Consider the following 21,080-nt stretch of genomic DNA (forward strand, 5'->3'; position numbering starts at 1 on the left):
GACGGGAGTAACTGGGCGCTGTTCTCTGAGGGCGCACTGAGGAGTGGGGCCCTGGGCTCTCGGCTCCTCCGGGCCTGAGACCAGGAGGCCACCATTTGTATTCCCATCCTCCGGAACTCTATGGAAAGCACTCAGGGAACAAAAGCTCCTGAAAGAAAACCCGAGCGGATTACTCACCCCGGCCCCTGGTAAGGGCGGTGCAATTCCGCCTGGGGCAAAGACACTTGAGAATCACTACAACAGGCCCCTCCCCCAGAAGTTCAACAAGAAATCCAGCCAAGACCAAGTTCACCTACCAAAAAGTGCGGTTTCAATACCAAGGAGAGCAGCAGAATTCCAGAGGAGGAGAAAGCAAAGCACGGAACTCATGGCTTTTTCCCTATGATTTTTTTTTAGTCTTGCAGATAATTTAATGTTTTTATTTTTCATTTTTTGTTTATATTTTCTCGCCTTCTGGTTAAATTTTTTTTAACTTTTACCTTTTTCTTTTTTAACGTTTTTTAACTAGTTTCTCTAATATATACATCTTTTCTTTTTTATATTTTTTCTTATTTGTTTTCTTTTTTTAAATTCTTTTCTATTCTTTTTTTTTCTTTTTTCTTTTTTTTTTCTTTCTTCCTTTTTGAACCTCTTTTTATCCCCTTTCTCCCCCCTCACGATTTGGGATCTCTTCTAATTTGGTTAAAGCATATTTTCCTGGGGTTGTTGCCACCCTTTTAGTATTTTACTTGCTCCTTCATATACTCTTATCTGGACAAAATGACAAGACGGAAAAATTCAACACAAAAAAAAGAACAAGAGGCAGTACCGAAGGCTAGGGACCTAATCAATACAGACATTGGTAATATGTCAGATCTAGAGTTCAGAATGACAAATCTCAAGGTTCTAACCGGGCTCGAAAAAAGCATGGAAGATATTAGAGAAACCCTCTCGAGAGATATAAAAGCCCTTTCTGGAGAAATAAAAGAACTGAAATCTAAACAAGTTGAAATCAAAAAAGCTATTAATGAGGTGCAATCAAAAATGGAGGCTCTCACTGCTAGGATAAATGAGGCAGAAGAAAGAATTAGTGATATAGAAGACCAAATGACAGAGAATAAAGAAGCTGAGCAAAAGAGGGACAAACAGCTACTGGACCACGAGGGGAGAATTCGAGAGATAAGTGACACCATAAGATGAAACAACATTAGAATAATTGGGATTCCAGAAGAAGAAGAAAGAGAGAGGGGAGCAGAAGGTATACTGGAGAGAATTATTGGGGAGAATTTCCCCAATATGACAAAGGGAATGAGCATCAAAATTCAGGAGGTTCAGAGAACGCCCCTCAAAATCAATAACAATAGACCCACACCCTGTCACCTAATAGTAAAATTTACAAGTCTCAGTGACAAAGAGAAAATCCTGAAAGCAGCCCGGGAAAAGAAGTCTGTAACATACAATGGTAAAAATATTAGATTGGCAGCAGACTTATCCACAGAGACTGGCAGGCCAGAAAGAGCTGGCATGATATTTTCAGAGCACTAAACGAGAAAAACATGCAGCCAAGAATACTATATCCGTCTACGCTATCATTGAAAATAGAAGGAGAGTAAAACCTTCTGGACAAACAAAAACTGAAAGAATTTGCAAACACCAAACCAGCTCTACAGGAAATATTGAAAGGGGTCCTCTAAGCAAAGAGAGAGCCTACAAGTGGTAGATCAGAAAGGAACAGAGACCATATACAGTAACAGTCACCTTACAGGCTATACAGTGGCACTAAATTCATATCTCTCAATAGTTACCCTGAATGTTAATGGGCTAAATGCACCTGTCAAAAGACACAGGGTATCAGAAGGGATAAAAAACAAAACCCATCTCTATGTTGCCTCCAAGAAACTCATTTTAAGCCTGAAGACACCTCCAGATTTAAAGTGAGGGGGTGGAAAAGAATTTACCATGCTAATGGACATCAGAAGAAAGCAGGAGTGGCAATCCTTATATCAGATCAATTAGATTTTAAGCCAAAGACTATAATAAGAGATGAGGAAGGACACTATATCATACTCAAAGGGTCTGTCCAACAAGAAGATTTAACAATTTTAAATATCTATGCCCCCAACGTGGGAGCAGCCAACGATATAAACCAATTAATAACAAAATCAAAGAAACACATCAACAATAATACAATAATAGTAGGGGACTTTAACACTCCCCTCACTGAAATGGACAGATCAAGCAAAAGATCAACAAGGAAATAAAGGCCTTAAATGACACACTGGACCAGATGAACATCACAGATATATTCAGAACATTTCATCCCAAACAACAGAATACACATTCTTCTCTAGTGCACATGGAACATTCTCCAGAATAGATCACATCCTCGGTCCTAAATCAGGACTCAACCGGCATCAAAAGATTGGGATCATTCCCTACATATTTTCAGACCACAATGCTCTAAAGCTAGAACTCAACCACAAAAGGAAGTTTGGAAAGAACCCAAATACATGGAGACTAAACAGCATCCTTCTAAAGAATGAATGGGTCAACCGGGAAATTAAAGAAGAATTGAAAAAAATCATGGAAACAAATGATAATGAAAATACAACGGTTCAAAATCTGTGGGACACAACAAAGGCAGTCCTGAGAGGAAAATATATAGCGGTACAAGCCTTTCTCAAGAAACAAGAAAGGTCTCAGGTACACAACCTAACCCTACACCTAAAGGAGCTGGAGAAAGAACAAGAAAGAGACCCTAAGCCCAGCAGGAAAAGAGAAATCATAAAGATCAGAGCAGAAATCAATGAAATAGAAACCAAAAAAAACAATAGAACAAATCAACAAAACTAGGAGCTGGTTCTTTGAAAGAATTAATAAAATTGATAAACCCCTGGCCCGACTTATCAAAAAGAAAAGAGAAAGGACCCAAATAAATAAAATCATGAATGAAAGAGGAGAGATCACAACTAACACCACAGAAATACAAACTATTATAAGAACATACTATGAGCAACTCTACGCCAATAAATTTGACAATCTGGAAGAAATGGATGCATTCCTAGAAACATATAAACTACCACAACTGAACCAGGAAGAAATAGAAAGCCTGAACAGACCCATAACCAGTAAGAGATTGAAACAGTCATTACAAATCTCCAAACAAACAAAAGCCCAGGGCCAGACGGCTTCCCGGGGGAATTCTACCAAACATTTAAAGAAGAACTAATTCCTATTCTCCTGAAACTGTTCCAAAAAATAGAAATGGAAGGAAAACTTCCAAACTCATTTTATGAGGCCAGCATCACCTTGATCCCAAAACCAGACAAGGATCCCATCAAAAAAGAGAGCTATAGACCAATATCCTTGATGAACACAGATGCGAAAATACTCAACAAAATACTAGCCAATAGGATTCAACAGTACATTAAAAGGATTATTCACCACGAGCAAGTGGGATTTATTCCAGGGCTGCAAGGTTGGTTCAACATCCGCAAATCAGTCAATGTGATACAACACATCAATAAAAGAAAGAACAAGAACCATAGGATACTCTCAATAGATGCTGAAAAAGCATTTGACAAAGTACAGCATCCCTCCTGATCAAAACTCTTCAAAGTGTAGGGATAGAGGGCACATACCTCAATATCATCAAAACCATCTATGAAAAACCCACCGCAAATATCATTCTCAATGGAGAAAAACTGAAAGCTTTTCCGCTAAGGTCAGGAACACGGCAGGGATGTCCATTATCACCACTGCTATTCAACATCGTACTAGAGGTCCTAGCCTCAGCAATCAGACAACAAAAGGAAATTAAAGGCATCCAAATCGGCAAAGAAGAAGTCAAATTATCACTCTTCGCAGATGATATGATACTATATGTGGAAAACCCAAAAGACTCCACTCCAAAACTGCTAGAACTTATACGAGAATTCAGTAAAGTGTCAGGATATAAAATCAATGCACAGAAATCAGTTGCATTTCTCTACACCAACAGCAAGACAGAAGAAAGAGAAGTTAAGGAGTCAATCCCATTACAATTACACCCCAAACCATAAGATACCTAGGAATAAACCTAACCAAAGAGGCACAGAATCTATACTCAGAGAACTATAAAGTAGTCATGAAAGAAATTGAGGAAGACACAAAGAAATGGAAAAATGTTCCATGCTCTTGGATTGGAAGAATATATATTGTGAACATGTCTATGCTACCTAAAGCAATCTACACATTTAATGCAATTCCTATCAAAGTACCATCCATCTTTTTCAAAGAAATGGAACAAATAATTTTAAAATTTATATGGAACCAGAAAAGACCTCGAATACCCAAAGGGATATTGAAAAAGAAAGCCAACGTTGGTGGCATCACAATTCCAGACTTCAAGCTCTATTACAAAGCTGTCATCATCAAGACAGCATGGTACTGGCACAAAAACAGACCCATAGATCAATGGAACAGAATAGAGAGCCCAGAAATAGACCCTCAACTCTACGGTCAACTAATCTTCGACAAAGCAGGAAAGACTGTCCAATGGAAAAAAGACAGCCTCTTCAATAAATGGTGCTGGGAAAATTGGACAGCCACATGCAGAAAAATGAAATTGGACCATTTCCTTACACCACACACAAAAATAGATTCAAAATGGTTGAAGGACCTCAATGTGCGAAAGGCATCCATCAAAATCCTTGAGGAGAACACAGGCAGCAACCTCTTCGACCTCAGCCGCAGCAACATCTTCCTAGGAACAACGCCAAAGGCAAGGGAAGCAAGGGCAAAAATGAACTGTTGGTATTTCATCAAGATCAAAAGCTTTTGCACAGCAAAGGAAACAGTGAACAAAATCAAAAGACAACTGACAGAATGGGAGAAGATATTTGCAAACGACATATCAGATAAAGGACTAGTGTCCAGAATCTATAAAGAACTTAGCAAACTCAACACCCAAAGAACAAATAATCCAATCAAGAAATGGGCAGAGGACATGAACAGACATTTCTGCAAAGAAGACATCCAGATGGCCAACAGACACATGAAAAAGTGCTCCATATCACTCGGCATCAGGGAAATACAAATCAAAACCACAATGAGATATCACCTCACACCAGTCAGAATGGCTAAAATCAACAAGTCAGGAAATGACAGATGCTGGCGAGGATGCGGAGAAAGGGGAACCCTCCTACACTGTTGGTGGGAATGCAAGCTGGTGCAGCCACTCTGGAAAACAGCATGGAGGTTCCTCAAAATGTTGAAAATAGAACTGCCCTATGACCCAGCAATTGCACTATTGGGTATTTGCCCTAAAGATACAAACGTAGTGATCCAAAGGGGCACGTGCACCCAAATGTTTATAGCAGCAATGTCCACAATAGCCAAACTATGGAAAGAACCTAGATGTCCATCAACAGATGAATGGATCAAGAAGATGTGGTATATATACACAATGGAATACTATGCAGCCATCAAAAGAAATGAAATCTTGCCATTTGAGACAACATGGATGGAACTAGAGCATATCATGCTTAGTGAAATAAGTCAAGCAGAGAAAGACAACTATCATATGATCTCCCTGATATGAGGAAGTGGTGATGCAACATGGGGGCTTAAGTGGGTAGGAGAAGAATCAATGAAACAAGATGGGATTGGGAGGGAGACAAACCATAAGTGACTCTTAATCTCACAAAACAAACTGAGGGTTGCTGGGGGGAGGGGGGTTGGGAGAAGGGGGTGGGATTATGGACATTGGGGAGGGTATGTGCTTTGGTGAGTGCTGTGAAGTGTGTAAACCTGGTGATTCACAGACCTGTACCCCTGGGGATAAAAATATATGTTTATAAAAAATAAAAAATTAAAAAAAAAATAAAAAGTGTACTTTTGGGCACAAATATTTGATACCAATTGATATCCATTACATACACACATACTTTTAAAAATTTATGTATAATATGATAAATAATTAAAAATATATCTCACAAAAAAAAAAAACAAAGTCAATGAACTGCAAGCCCGTTATACTAACAATTTTAGCTAAAGTTAATAAAAATTCAGGATTGTTTCTGCTCAACTGATTCATTAGACTTTATCACATTCAAAACTTCTGTTTCTTTACTCTTTGTATAGTAACAACTTCTCCAAGTAGTATGGTGCCAAATTAAACCTGATGGTCCTTCTATCCTTTAAGAACTATGCATTATAAACTGTATCCCAGAAATAATGTATATACATAAATACATACAAAAGTTGGCATGCACTTCAGAAGCCATATGAAAGCTCTAAAGTTCACTGACATTATATTAATATTGACTGAATCAAATTACTCACCTACTCATTGCTCTGGAGAAGTGGCATAATACAGTGCAAGTTAAAGGAATTCAATCTCTGACTTTAAGAAATTAATAATTTGGGCAAGCAATGTTTTCAATAATTTGTAAAAATATATAAATTTAGAACACAATAAGTATAAACACATAGATATATTTTTAAGAAGAAAGAGATCCTGATATTTACAAAGTACTTATTATCTGCAAGTCATGGTATTAAGTGCTTTAATAAATCAATCTCATTGATTTTTCACAAAGACCCAGTGATATAGATATTTATATCTCCATTTTAAGCCAGGAAACTAAGATCCAAAGTTGACTTGTCCAAGATCACAAAGTCAATTAAGTGACAGATTCAGGGACTCTACTTCTGTATTTATTGATACCAAATACACACTTTAACCATTTCAGAGCACTATTTACTGCATGATCAGTGAAATCTTTATCATGGGACACATAAATAAAGCATTTGGAGAAGATTCTTTTGAAAAGTACTTTTAATATTTATTTGCTTAGTATTAAATTGAGCAGCCATCTATAAAACATACTATACTGTGGGAAAATAAACTAAAGAAAAACATGTCACACTCTAAGATAGAATCTTTTATTTTACTTCACTTAGTTAGAGTATCTAGAGAACAAATAGGAATTAATTTTACATTATTCATCCAAGACATTATAAAATTAGACTGTATATCATAAAATTGTGCAAAAACTGTATGATTCATACAGTGAAAATATTTGTTGGTATCTGCAACAAAGAGAATTTTCTAGGAAGTAAGTTTTTCTTTTTTCTTTTTTTTTTCACTTATTACATGACAAATGGTTTTCACTATGCCTTGAACACTATTAACAAATTTTCTTAAGAGACCGTGAAAACTTTACATTAGTTTTAAGTTCTCAAATCAAGTTTCTATTATGTTAATAACTTCATTGTTTGAGTTTTAAGAAATACCGGTATCAAAATAGTAAATGTTTATGTTCATATTTATGTTAAAAATGTAAGGATACAAAAGTAATTATACAGTGTGACCTCGTTTTTTTTTTTTGAATAGGCAGTAATTTGGTTTTTATTTTATTTAAAATCAATTAGCCAACATAACGTACATCATTTGTTTCAGATACAGAGTTCAGTAATTCATCAGTTGCATATAACACTCAGATTTTCAGACCCAGAAAAACTCCTGACTTTGGCTCTTCTGCATGGATTTCACCATCTAACTCCTCCATCTGGGACACAGATCTGCCCCCAGAACACTCTAGACTAAGAAATGAGACTCTGAATATCTTGAATATAATTTAAAAAGTCATTGATACAGTGGAAAAAAACACTTACTTTGACTCAGAACTGAATTTGAATTTCTAGCTGTTGTATTTAACCCAGTAAATTGAAACAACCCTCAGTTTGTTTCCTACAGTTAAGAGTTTCTTGTGATTATTTTCCTCTCTGATGATTTCCCATTTTGTTCTCCTTCCCCTATGGTCCTCTGCCCTGTTTCTTATGTTCCACATATGAGTGAAACCATATGATAATTTTGCTCAGCCTAATACCCTCTAGTTCCATCCACATCAATCTAAATGGTAAGAGTTCATCCTTTTATATGGCTGAGTAATATCCCATTATAGACGTGCCACATTTTCTTTATCCATTCATCTGTTGATGGACCTCTCAACTCTTTCCATAGTTTGGCTATAGTGGACATTGCTGCTATGAACACTGGGGAGCAGGTGCCTCTTTGAATCACTACATTTGTATCTATGGGGTAATTACCTAGTAGTGCAAAAATCTGACAAACATAATCTGACAAACATAATTGTAGGATACCTTCATTTTTAACTTCTTTTTTCTCTTTTTTTTTTGTGACTTTGTGCATGATTTTTTATTTTTTTTTAATTAATTTTTTATTTTTTATAAACATATATTTTTATCCCCAGGGGTACAGGTCTGTGAATCACCAGGTTTACACACTTCACATTTTTTCTCTTTTTTTAAATTTTATTTTATTTCTTTTCAGTGTTCCAAAATTTATTGTTTATGTACCACACCCAGTGCTCCATGCAATACGTGCCCTCCATAATACCCACCACCAAGCTCACCCAGCCCCCCGCCCCCCTCCCCACCAAAACCCTCAGTTTTGTTTCTCAGAGTCCACAGTCTCTCATGGTTCATCTCCTCTGGTTTCCCCCATCTCAGTTCTCCTCTCCACCTCCTAATATCCTCCGTGTTAAGAAATAAGTAGAAAAAGATTTAAAAGAAAAATACCAAAATGTTTCCACTTGTTAGCTCTTGATAATGATCTTTGTGTTTGTTTTGCTTTGTTTTTGAGATTCATATATCACTAGTCTGTGTTTTTTTTCACTTATTCAATAAGCATATAGTTATTTTTCTAATCAGAAAAAAATTAACAAACTTCATGAGTCAAATTTAAACTCAATTTTAGACTCTCATGTAAGAATATTTTTAAGAATAAAAAAATCATCTCTGATCCTATTTCCCCTGTGCAGGCAATCAGGAAGAGAATTATCAGCTATTAATCTTAAAACAAAAATAAATTATTTCAAATGAAGTCTGTTTATTCATTTCTCACAATGAATGCTAGTAATCCTAAACAGTGTCAGTGACAAAGTACCCCTAAATTCTAAACCAAACAACTATCTGCACTTGGGGCTATCTTATCTACTCCAACTCATCCGCACCCCCAGCCACATTGCCTTCAATGTATTTAGACTATGGTCATTTCTTTTTATTATTATTAAAGCAAAACAAAATAGGATTTACGTACCAGTAATAAGAAGAATAACAAAAATCTGACAAACATCATCTTCAAACCAATATGAAATATTCATTGAAACCACTTTTAACTTTATGTTTTACAGGGACTGAAGAGGAAGATGAAGGAGATGACCTTTTGCTTAGGTCTGTAGATGAGTTCTGGTGGTTTCCTCATATGTGGAGCCATATGCAGCCTCATCTCTTCCACAATGAGTCATCTTTGGTTGAACAGATGATTCTCAACAAGGAATTTGCACTGGTGAGCATATTTTATTGCAATATTTTTCAAACTATGAGTTGTGATGTATCAGTGTATTATAAAATCAATTTACTGGGTTAAATACAACAGAGATAAGACAGACAATATCAGAAAGTGCATCACACATATTAGGGTACATATTGCTTTGTGTTATTTTGTTTTAGGCCTGTGTGTCTATATGTATAGGACCATTATGTATTATTATAAAATGTATTTCAAAAAGTAGGTCATTGTCAATTACAATCTTGTTTTATGGAAGAATTATTCTTTTACCTATGAGGAGGAAATCTAGTACTTTCACCATTGTATTCCTAATGCATTATAATTACATCTCAAAAAGCATTTATTGTGAGGAGAAATGAATGGATGCATGAACTGAATCATTAGAGCAATGATTGAGAACCAGCGGTTCTCAAACTGCAGCATGTATCCTTTTCACCTTAGAGATTTTTTAAAACACAGACTGCTGGGTCCAATTCTCAAATTTCGGATTCAATAGATTCCCAGAAAGGCCTGAGAATTTGCATGTCTACCCAATTATCAGATGGCCCATAGGCCAAATCTGGTCTGTGGCTTCCTTTTTTCTGGTCCCTGAGCTAAGATACTTTTGATTTTCAGGTTTTTTGTTTGTTTGTTTGCTTGTTTTTTACATTTTTAAATGATCAACTAACAATCAAAGGCACAATAATACTTTGTGAAACAGAAATTATATAAAATTCAAATTGTAATGTACAGAAATACAATGTTGTTGGAACCCTACCACATTCTGACTTTTATATATTGTCCACACGTTGCTGCTTTTGCACTCCAGCAGAGTTGAGTAGTTGCAAAAGAGAACACATATGGCCCACAAAGCCTAAAATATTTACCTTTACTGAAAAAGTTTGCCCAACCTGCCCATATTAGGTAAATCATGCATCCCTCTAACAACCTAAGGAAAAACATTTCTTTTTCCCCATAAAAATGCTCAGAAGCCCATTCTCACATCTTCACACAGTGGCAATAGATAGTCATACCTAAAGACCCTGGGCCCCAGTTAAAACCTATCTTAAAATAAGCAGTTTTCATTTAAAATAAAGAATTAGTTTGCACTGCATGGTTGTTAATGTTTCATTTTTTGGTTTGTTTTGTTTTTTCAAGTCACATTAGGAGACATAGACCTAAGACCAAATGAACACTGTGTTGTTTTATTAAATCATGCCTAGTTATTATATTAATGGCTCACCATTCTTTCCACGTCTAAATCCCCAGACCTGTGTCAGATCTGTGCACAGGATCCTTACAAATAAGTGTGAATAGCACAAAAAGCAATTAAGATCATGGGCACAGGCCCTGGAATGCCTGTGTTTGAATCCCAACCTTCCATCAATGGCAGCTTGATCTTGAACAGAAGTTACTTACCCTGTGTCTCAGTCTCCCCATCCATAGCAAGGAGGAGAATAGTAACAACTTCCTCAGAGGATACATATTTGAGGATTGATACATATTTGAAAATGCATGCTTAGAGCAGTGCCTGCAGTACAGTAAGCACTCAATAGGTGTTAACCAATTATGATCTTCCAAAATCCAGACAAGTACACAGTTATGTTTTGCTTTACAAAAGCCATTTTTTTTTAAATACAGATTTACAAGAAGTCGATCTTCACTTAATTTTCAAGGAATGTCTAATAAAATTCGTACTACTTCATAGCACTGTAAAATTAAGTAAATATTCCCTTTTCAAAAATCAAACTTACCTTGGGTAAGCATGCTGAATTCTCTCTTTGCAGTTACCTTGGCAATAAACTGTTTATCTTTTGACTTAACCACCCCCCCCCCATCTCACTTTCACTGTGAAGGCTTGCTTTTTAAACATGTGGGTTATATTTCATAATGGTTGATTTCACCTGTTTGTATAATTTCTTTTTTTAAAAAGCCATGCCATAAGCACTGGGAAAGACTCAGATGTAATTGCTTTGTAATGAAATGTTGAAAGCTATTTAGAGTTCACTCCAAGCAATTACATTTGTTTAGTCACTGTGGCTAGATGCTAGACTGAAGCCTATAAATACATTTTGTAAAAATAATCTTATTATATGTTACATAGGCAAAATATTACAACTAAAATGAAGTCTGTTAAACACACATACTGAAATGACATTGTTCTTTTCCTTCTGGAGTTCACCTCGATGAAACTTCTCAGGACTCTACAAGCACTGACATTCAAAACCCATCTTTAGCTGTAAACATGACAATAAGCGTGTTGTCCAGGGAGACAGGGAATGGTTTTCCTGTTAATTTATTATCTTTCCACATCTGGATGACACTTCAAGATCATCAACGGTATGGAGATGGGATAGGATGGAAGCACTACATGAGATATCAGCAGGTTATATTTTAATCCTGACTTCAAGTAACAAGTTCTAATACAGGCAGCATCTCATTTAATGTCTTCATGCCTCTGTTTTCTCCCCTGAAATAGTAATGATTTCCTTGTTCATTTTCTTAAGCACAATGTTTTTAGATAATTAATTTATATCAGCTCATCTGTCAACTAAAAGCACTGGACCAGAAAATCCACTGATCAATTCCATTTCTAAAACTCTGTGATCATTGACAACATCAGTCCACAAATTTGCAATGACCAACTTGAAATACTCATCTAGTTGCAACTGAAGCAATTACGGAAAGAGATTTTCAAACTAAATGACCAATTTAAACTGAAAAAAAAAAATCAAAAGTGTTCAAATCTCTTTTTATTATTATTATTATTTTTGTATTCCAACCTGATATTCCTTGATATGACCTTGGCTGTCAGATGGGTTATTATCAAAAGCATAATTATTCTCACACTTAGAAAAGTGACTCAAATGACATATTAAATAGTTTTATATTGATGTTTCAAAAGCATTTAAATAATCAAAATGGTTTTATTTTTAGTGTTTGCCCAGTTCTGTAGGGATAGAGTTCATTTTCTGTGGTAATATGCCTAAAAATCAAGAAAGAAATATATTGCAACACTGCTTCTTTACTGTTTCATCATTTTAGAAGAGCTTTTATTACTGTAAAGCATTCTTTTTATCAGTAACATTTTTTATTGAAGTATAGTTTGCAGTATTGTATTAGTTTCAGGTATACAATATAATGATTCAATGAGTCTATACATTATTCAGTGCTCATCACAACAAGTGTACTCTTCATTCCCTGTATCTATTTCATCCACCCTCCTGCCCACCTTCCCTCTGGCAACCACCTGTCTGTTGCATTTAAGAGTCTGGTTTGCTTTTGTTTTTGTTTTTTGTTTTATGCTTTTGTTTTTCTTTTTATTACTTTGCTCATTGTTTTTGTTTCTTAAATCCTTCACATGAGTGACATCATATGGTATTTGTCATTTTTGTCCTGATTTATTTCACTTAGTATTTTACCCACTAGTTTATCCCTGTTGTTGCATATGACAGGATCCCATTCTTTTCTATGGCTGAGTCCATTGTGTATATACATCCTCCTTATTCATTCATCTATGGGTCGATACTTGGGTTGCTTCTGTATCTTGGCTATTATAAATAATCCTGCAATAAACATAAGGGTACCTGTATAGGGGTAGCTATATATATTTTGTATTAGTGTTTTCATATTCCTTGGGTAAACACCCAGTAGCAGAATTGCTAAATCATATGATATTTCTATTTTTAGTTTTTTGAGGCGACTTCATACTATTTTCCACAGTGGCTGCACTAATTTATATTCTCGCCAATGATGCATGAGGGTTCCTTTTTCTCTACATCATTGCCAATGCTTGTTATTTCTTGTCTTTTTTATTCAAACCATTCTTACAGTTGTGAAGTGATATCTCATCATGGTTTTGATTTGTATTTCTCTGATTATTAATAATGTTGAGTATCTTTTCATGTGTCTGTTGGTCATTTGTGTCTTTTTTGGAGAACTGTCTATTCAGGTACTCTGCCCATTGTTTAATCAGATGGATTCTCTGGTGTCGGGTTGTATAAATTCTCAATATATTTTGGATATTAACCCCTTATCAGATAGCTCATTTGCAAATACCTTCTTCCATTCAGCAGGTTGCCTTGTTGTTTTGTTGATTTCCCTTTCCTGTGCAGAAGCTTTTTATTTTCCTGTAATCACAAAGGTATAATTTTGTTTTTGTTTCCCTAGCCTGAGGAGACATATCTAAAAAAGAAAAAAAAAAAAACAAAAACATTTCTATGGCTGATGTCAAAAAATACTGTCTATGTTTTCTTCTAGGAGTCTTATAGTTTCAGATTTCACATTTAAAACATTAATCGATTTTGAGTTTATTTTTGTGTATGGTATATGAAAGTGGTCCAGTTTCATTCTTTTGCATATAGCTTCCAGTTTTCCTAACACCATTTGTTGAAGAGACTATCTTTTTTCTCATTGCATTTTTTGTGCCCTTTGTTTTAGATTAATTGATCATATAATTGTGGGTTTATTTCTGTGAACCTTAATCTGTTCTATCAATCTATGTGTCTATTTTTGTGCCAATATGATACTGTTTTGATCACTACAGTTTTGTGGTATATTTTAAAATTTGGGATTATGACACCTCCGGCTTTGTTTTTCTTTTTCAGGATTGTTTTGGCTAGCTGTAATCTTTTGTGGTTCCATATAAATTTGGGATTATTTGTCCTAGTTCTATGAAAAATGTCATTAGTATTTTCACAGGCATTGCATTAAATCTATAGATTGCTTTCGGTAGGATGGATATTTTAACAATATTGGTCCTTCCAATCCATGAGCATCTTTCCATTTGTGTCATCTTCCATTTCTTTTGTCAGAATTTTATAGTTTTTATAATACAGATGCCACATATCCTTGTTTAGGTTTATTCTTAGGTATTTTATGCTTTTGGTGCAATTATAAATGGTATTATTTTCTCAATTTCTATTTCTACTACTTCCTTATTAGTGCAAAGATACTCAACATTTTTTGTATATTAATTTTGTAATTGTAATTCTGTAATTTGTACTTTACTCAAATCAAGTGTAAGTTCTAATAGTTTTCAAATCACTATTATTACTAAATAATGCCCATTCATGCATGTGGTGTGAATGCATGTATGTATATATAGGAAGTTATATGTATGTACATGCTTAATCCATGAACATATGTGTATGCAGTGTATGAATGTGTTTATGTGTGCTTATATATCTGTATTCATGCTTAGATGCTTACATGATACACATGCTTACATGAACATATATGCCATGTGAGTGTCTGTATGCTTGTGCAGAGTTGATTGTTAACTATAGTTAGTTGAATGGTAAGTGTTGTCAACCAAGATGTGTTAACTATAAGATACTAAGTTTGTATGGCAGTAGGGTGGGGAAAAATATATTTTGATTCTTTCTTTTAGTAAACCATATCTTTTCGCTTTTATTCTGTTGCTTGACCATCTCACTAACTAGAAACAATGCTTCTAGTTGTCTGACAACAGACAAAACTCAAGAGAATGAGGAACATTGGTTAACATTAAATTGCCCAATGGAAATGTTTCCAAAAATCATTCCTTACTTAACCCATACCTCTTTTTCAAACCTAGAGAGCAAGAGTACCTGTGGCACAAGCCAGGATTATTTATTTTTCTTCCACAATAGATTTGTGGGGGGAAAAAGAAATTAAGAAATATTGTTTTGGTGTTTGAAGTTTTGTATACAGACTCATTAACATTTTCAAATGAATGAGCCCCTTCAGTTCACTGACAGTAGTAGTAGACCATAAATATCCTGAAGGAAAACAAAACAAAACAAAACAAACAAATAAACTTGTCTTCAATGATAACTTTTCAATAACTATGTGTTTTTCTTGAGATTTTGTTAAAGAATCATTCATCTTATTTATGAGTAAATAAGAATTCTTGAAGTAAAGGCATAGGTTTTTATTTATTTATTTATTTATTTATTTTTTAAAGATTTTATTTATTTTATTAGAGAGAAAGGGGGAGAGAGCAAGCACAGGCAGACAGAATGGCAGGCAGAGGCAGAGGGAGAAGCAGGCTCCCCGCCGAGCAAGGAGCCCGATGTGGGACTCGATCCCAGGATGCTGGGATCATGACCTGAGCCGAAGGCAGCTGCTCAACCAACTGAGCCACCCAGGCGTCCCCATAGGTTTTTATTTTTATTTGTTTATTTATTTATTAAAGATTTTATTTATTTATTTGAGAGAGAGCACATGAGCAAGTGGAGAGAGAAGAGGAAAAGGGAGAAGCAGACTCCCCACTGAGCTGGGACCTGATGCAAGGCTTGATCCCAGGACCCCGAGTTTATGACCTGAGCCTAAAGCAGACACATAACTGACTGAGCCCCCAGGAACCCTAAGGGTTAAGTTTTTAAATTCTATTTTTAAAGTACTCCACATATTTATGGATTTGGTATATATTTTTTTATAATTAGACAACTTTTCTGATAAGAAAAATGCTGACATTTAAACTGTTCTCATAAAAACTCAAACTCATCAAAGAGTAGTGATAGAAAATGTTTAAATATCACTTATGTAGAGGTTTTAATTAAAAAATAAAGGGAGTGTTGGGACCCCTTGGTGGCCCAGTCAGTTAAGCATTGGCCTTTGTCTCAGGTCATGATCTCAGAGTCCTGGGATCGAGTCCCGCATTGGGCTTCCTGCTCATCTGCCTGCTTCTCCTTCTGCCTCTGCCTACTGCTCCTCCTGCTTGTGCTTGTGCTCTGAAAATAAATAGATAAAATCTTAAAAATAAAGAAATAAATAAAAAACAAAAGGGGTGTCATATTGGAATTCACGGCCCAAAGATAGAAAACTGAGGGAGCTTCCTTTCAATAGCTGCTATGTCTGTATCTTTACTAAATGATGCATATATACAGATACAAGATATCAAAAACCTTGATAATTATAGTTAAAAGGGTATTTCAAAGATAGAAAATGTAGAGAAGTAAGAATATTTAATAAAAAATAAAATTGTGACCAAATATTGACTTAATGAAAGTTCACTAGATAGTAAATAATGTATTTTGAAAGTTCAGTAATGAACAAGGTATTCTGTGCACTCAGCAGAATAGACACTTACATAAGCATGAAGGATTTGATTGAAATGTGAAGAAGCAAAACACCAAAGCATAGATAATTGTGAAACATTTTTGGCAATTGTGTGAACTTTTGAGAGATCTTGAACTTTTTAACCTAATCTCAGAAATGAGATCCCATCATTTTTACCATACCCTACTCATTAGAAGATAGTCATTAGGTAAGTACATCATCAAAGGGAGGAGAATTCAACAAGATAGTGAATACCAATAGGCAGAAATCGCTGGAAGTCATTATGGAAACTTGCCTTCACATCTAACTAGAAATAAGAGACATAGGGACTCCTGTATGATAAAAGCCACATTTATTCTATCATTAATTTGAAAAATATTTGCATATGAACTAAAACATTAAACTCCAAAACTTTAGTCTGAAGTTAATGCCAGTTACATCCCACTGAGCCAAAAGCATTGATTTATCTAACACTTCTCTTTCTCTCATCCAGTCCATTGCATTTAGTTGAAAATATATTTAGAGTCATTGAATTCTTATCACCTATACTACTAACTACTTAGCCTAAGTTATAGTTGTATCTTTTTTATCAGCTTTATAGCTGTTGATATTAACATATCATATAATTCATCCGTATAAACTTCAGTAATTTTTAGTATATTCACAGATTTGTGCAAACGTCACCAAAATGAATTTTAAAGCATCTTTATCATCTCCAAAAATGTCTGTACCCATCAGTAGTCATTCCCCTTTCTCCAACTCCCTCAGTTGTAGGAAATAATTAATATACTTTCCATTTCTATATATTTGCTTATTTTGAACATTTTATTTTATGGAATCATAAAATATGTGTGTGGTCTTTTATGATTAGCTTTTTTCATTTAGCATAGTGTTTTGAAGTTAATATATGTTGTAGCTTATATCAGTACTTTATTCCTTTTTATATCCAAGTAATATTCCATTGCTATATTTATGTTATATTTTATTTATCCATTCATCAGTTGATAGACATGTTTCTACCTTTTGGCTATTATTTATAATACTGCTACAAACATTCACTTACAAGTTTTTGTATGGACATATATTCTCACTTATCTTTATATTTACCTAGGAGTGGAACTGTTGAGTCATATAGTATGTCTATTTTTATCATTTTGAAAAACTGCCAGACTGTTTCTAAATTGTCTGTACCACTTAACATTCCCACCAGCAAGGCATGAGGATTCTAATTACTTCACATTCTTGTCAATCCTTGTTATTAACTGTCTTTTCTATTATAGCCATCTTAGTGGGTACAAAGTACACAAATTATGTTGTGACTTGCATTTCCCTAATGGTAATGATGTTACCATGATGTTGTTTCTTTTTCATATGCCTTTTAGCTGTCATATATCTTAATTGGAGAAATATCTATTCAATCTTTTTCCATTGTTTTAGTTGGGTTAGTGGCCTTTTGTTACTTACTTGCAAGAAATCTTTGTGTATTCTTTATACAAATACTTTATCAGACTTATGATTTGCAAAAATTTTCTTCAAATGTGGATTGTCTTTTCACTTTCTGAACTGTGTCTTTTGAAGAATAAAAGTTTAACTTTAATAAGGTCCAATTTATCTTTCCTTTTTTTAAATATTTTTATTAATTTTTTTTTTTTGGTCTCTTGTACTTTTTGTGTCAACCCTAAAAAGGCTTTGCCTAATCCAAGGTCATAAAAGTGTACTCCTATTTTTGCTTCTGTAAGTTACGGAGTATGAACTCTTATGTGTAGTTCTGTGATGCATTTTGTTAATTCTTTTGTGAAGTACAGTTCCATTCTTTCACTTGTGGATACCCGGTTGTACCTGCATTATTTGCTGAAAAGACTATTCTTTCCCCAACCAAACTGTCTTGGTATTTCTATCAAAAGTAAATTGACTTTAAATGTAAAGAAGTATTTCTAGACTCTCAGTTCTATTATTTGTCTCTATGCCTGCCCTTGTGCTAGATCTCATCATCTTGATTACTATATACTCACAGTAAGTTTTGATATTGGGAATTGTGAGTCCTCCAACTTCATTTTTCTCTTTCAAAATTGTTTTGTTTATTCTGGGTCCTTTACAGTTTCATAAGAAGTTTAGAATCAGCTTATCAATTTCTGCACAATGGCTAGCTAGGATTTTGACAGGATAGCATTGAATCCACAGATTAATTTGGGAAATGCTCCCATCTTAGCAATATTTAGTCTTTTGATCTATGTACAAGAGCTGTTTTTCCTGAGGTGCCTGGGTGGCTCAGTGGATTATGCCTCTGCCTTTGGCTCAGGTCATGATCTCAGGGTCCTAGGATTGAGCCCAGCATTGGGCTCTTGGCTCAGCTGAAAGCCTGCTTCCCCCTCTCTTTGCCTGCCTCTCTGCCTACCTGTGATCTCTGTCTGTCTAATAAATAAATAGAATCTTTTTTAAAAAAAAAAAAAGAGCTATTTTTCCATTTATTTGTCTTCCTTAGTTTTTTTTTCAACAATATTTTCTATTTTCAGAATCCATGTTCCACATTTTTATTAAATACATTCCCAAGTATTGTATTCTTTTTTATGCCATTGTGAATGGAATTGTTACTTAATTTCACTTTCACATCATTTATTTTTATTTAGAGAAATGCAATTGATTTTTGTATATAGAACTTATAACCTTCAAATTTGCTGAATTCAATTACTGTTCTGGAGTTATTTTAGTAGATTCTTCAGGATTGTTTATATATAAGATCTTATCATTTATAAATAGAGATAGTTTCACTACTTTTCTAATCTGGATACATTTTATATCATTTTCTTGTCCAGTTTCTGTGGTGAGAACCTCCCATATAATGTTGAATAGAAATTGCAAGCACAAGAATCCTTGTCTTATTCCTGAGCTTAGAAGAGAAGCATCCAGTCTTTCACCACATAGCATGATGCTACTTAGAGGTTTTTCATAGATACCCATTATCAAGTTGAAGTTCTGAGGTCTATTCCTACCTAGTTGGGTATTTTTATTATTAAAGAATGTTGGCATCTTCGGGGCGCCTGGGTGGCTCAGTGGATTAAAGAATGTTGGCATCTTCATACATTTTGAGGGAGGTCTATTCAGTTGGTTATGTTTTTTCCTTTGTTTTGTTGACATAATGTATTATAATAATCAGTTTTTAGGTATTAAACTAACCTTACATTCTTGTGATAAATCTCAGTTAGTCCTGGTGTGTAATGTTTTTTATATGTTGCTGAATTTAATCGTTAGTACTTTGCTGGAGATTTTGCATGTGCATTTGTAGAGATATTGTTTGTGGTTTTCTTTTATTATGATATTTTTTTCTGGTTTTGGTGGTAGGCTAATACTAGCCTCACAGAATTAGTTGAGAAATGTTCTCTCCTCTTCTGTGTTTTGAAAGGATCTGTCCATGATTGGTATTAATTCTTCACATGTTTGATAGAACTCACCAGTGAAATTTCCTGGCCTGGCTTTTAATAATTTAAAGCTTTTAAATTATTACATCAGTCTCTACTTGTTATACGTCTATTTGGATTTCCTATTTCTACTTGAATCAGTTTTAGTATTTCATGTGTTTCTATGAATTTATCCATTTCACCTAAGTTACCTAATTTTTTGCCATAGAATGTTCATAATATCCCTTATGGCTCTTTTGATTTTTATAAAATTAGCAGTGTTGTCTTTTTTTATTTCCTGATTTTACCAGTTTGAAACCCCATTAATTACTAGCAGCATGCTCCTTGGTTTTTCACTGCCTTAAGGTGCAGACTTTACCATAGTCTGAATTAATACAGTGCATTCCTTTTCGCAGAAAGTAGTCTTTGAGGTAGGTCTGTGAGACTTTTTCCAACCACAGGAGTGTTCTTAGCTATCCCTTTCCTTGGTTCTCTCCAATAAACTTCTTGTTTGGTCTATTATTAGCTTATTGTGAATTTTAATTAAAATAACAGCAGCCTCCTCTAAATTGTTTCCCATCAAAATCTCTATTGTTTTCAAGGGTGACCTTAGGCTTGAACTTTTCCATACTCTGTCCCAAATAATATCACTTCCCTTGAGGAGAATTTAGGAGCTCTCTCTTTCTATGACTCCCATCTCCTCCTAAGGAAAATTTTTGCACCCACTGCTCTGGAGTCGAAGTGGGAACAATGACCTCTTTCTCTCAAAGTGACAAGATTTATGAGCAGGGTGGTAGATTGGGATGGTAGACTCTGCTCTTCTCAGCTCAGCTTTCCTGGCTTAAAACGACCACCCTACAACTGAGCTGGAACAAGGACAAATCATGGTTTCAGTATTATTGGTCTCTGGCATCTGAGATACAACTGAGGAAGAGAGCTCTAGATCTCTTAGTTGCTCTTGCCTAAAGTAGAACTTCTGCGCACAGAGCTAGGGCAATGAGAAATCCTCAAGGCCTGCCACTCCCAGGGAGGATCACAGCTTTAGACTGAATCCAAGGAGAGAGAAACCCCTGTGTTTCTGGCTGCACTGTCCTGGGGTAGGAATTTTGTCATTCTAAACTGAGGCAAGTGGGGAAGGGTGTGTGTACATGGTTCAGTTGGTATATATTCTCACTGTTCTTACTAATCTTCTAATCATCATAGATTTTCTTGAATAATGTTTCTTCATTTGCTGTACATTTTTAGGTCATTTTTCCAGAGATTTTAAATGGTTAGGGTTTTTTAAAAATTTAGTTATTTGAGTGAGGAAGAGAGAAGATGAGTGG

The 21,080-nt window shown here is 34.9% G+C and overlaps 1 protein-coding gene across 1 annotated transcript in view; it reads left to right on the forward strand.

The window, feature by feature from the left end:
• LOC131828777 (bifunctional heparan sulfate N-deacetylase/N-sulfotransferase 4) overlaps positions 1–21,080 on the forward strand; it is a 246,817-nt gene that overhangs the window by 115,320 nt on the left and 110,417 nt on the right. The window contains exon 3 of the mRNA XM_059169785.1: positions 9,180–9,334. Coding sequence (XP_059025768.1) covers positions 9,180–9,334 — 155 coding nt within the window. The remainder of the gene's footprint in view (positions 1–9,179; positions 9,335–21,080) is intronic.

The sequence above is a fragment of the Mustela lutreola genome, chromosome 1, assembly GCF_030435805.1.
Source record: "Mustela lutreola isolate mMusLut2 chromosome 1, mMusLut2.pri, whole genome shotgun sequence".
Classification (NCBI taxonomy): domain Eukaryota; kingdom Metazoa; phylum Chordata; class Mammalia; order Carnivora; family Mustelidae; genus Mustela; species Mustela lutreola.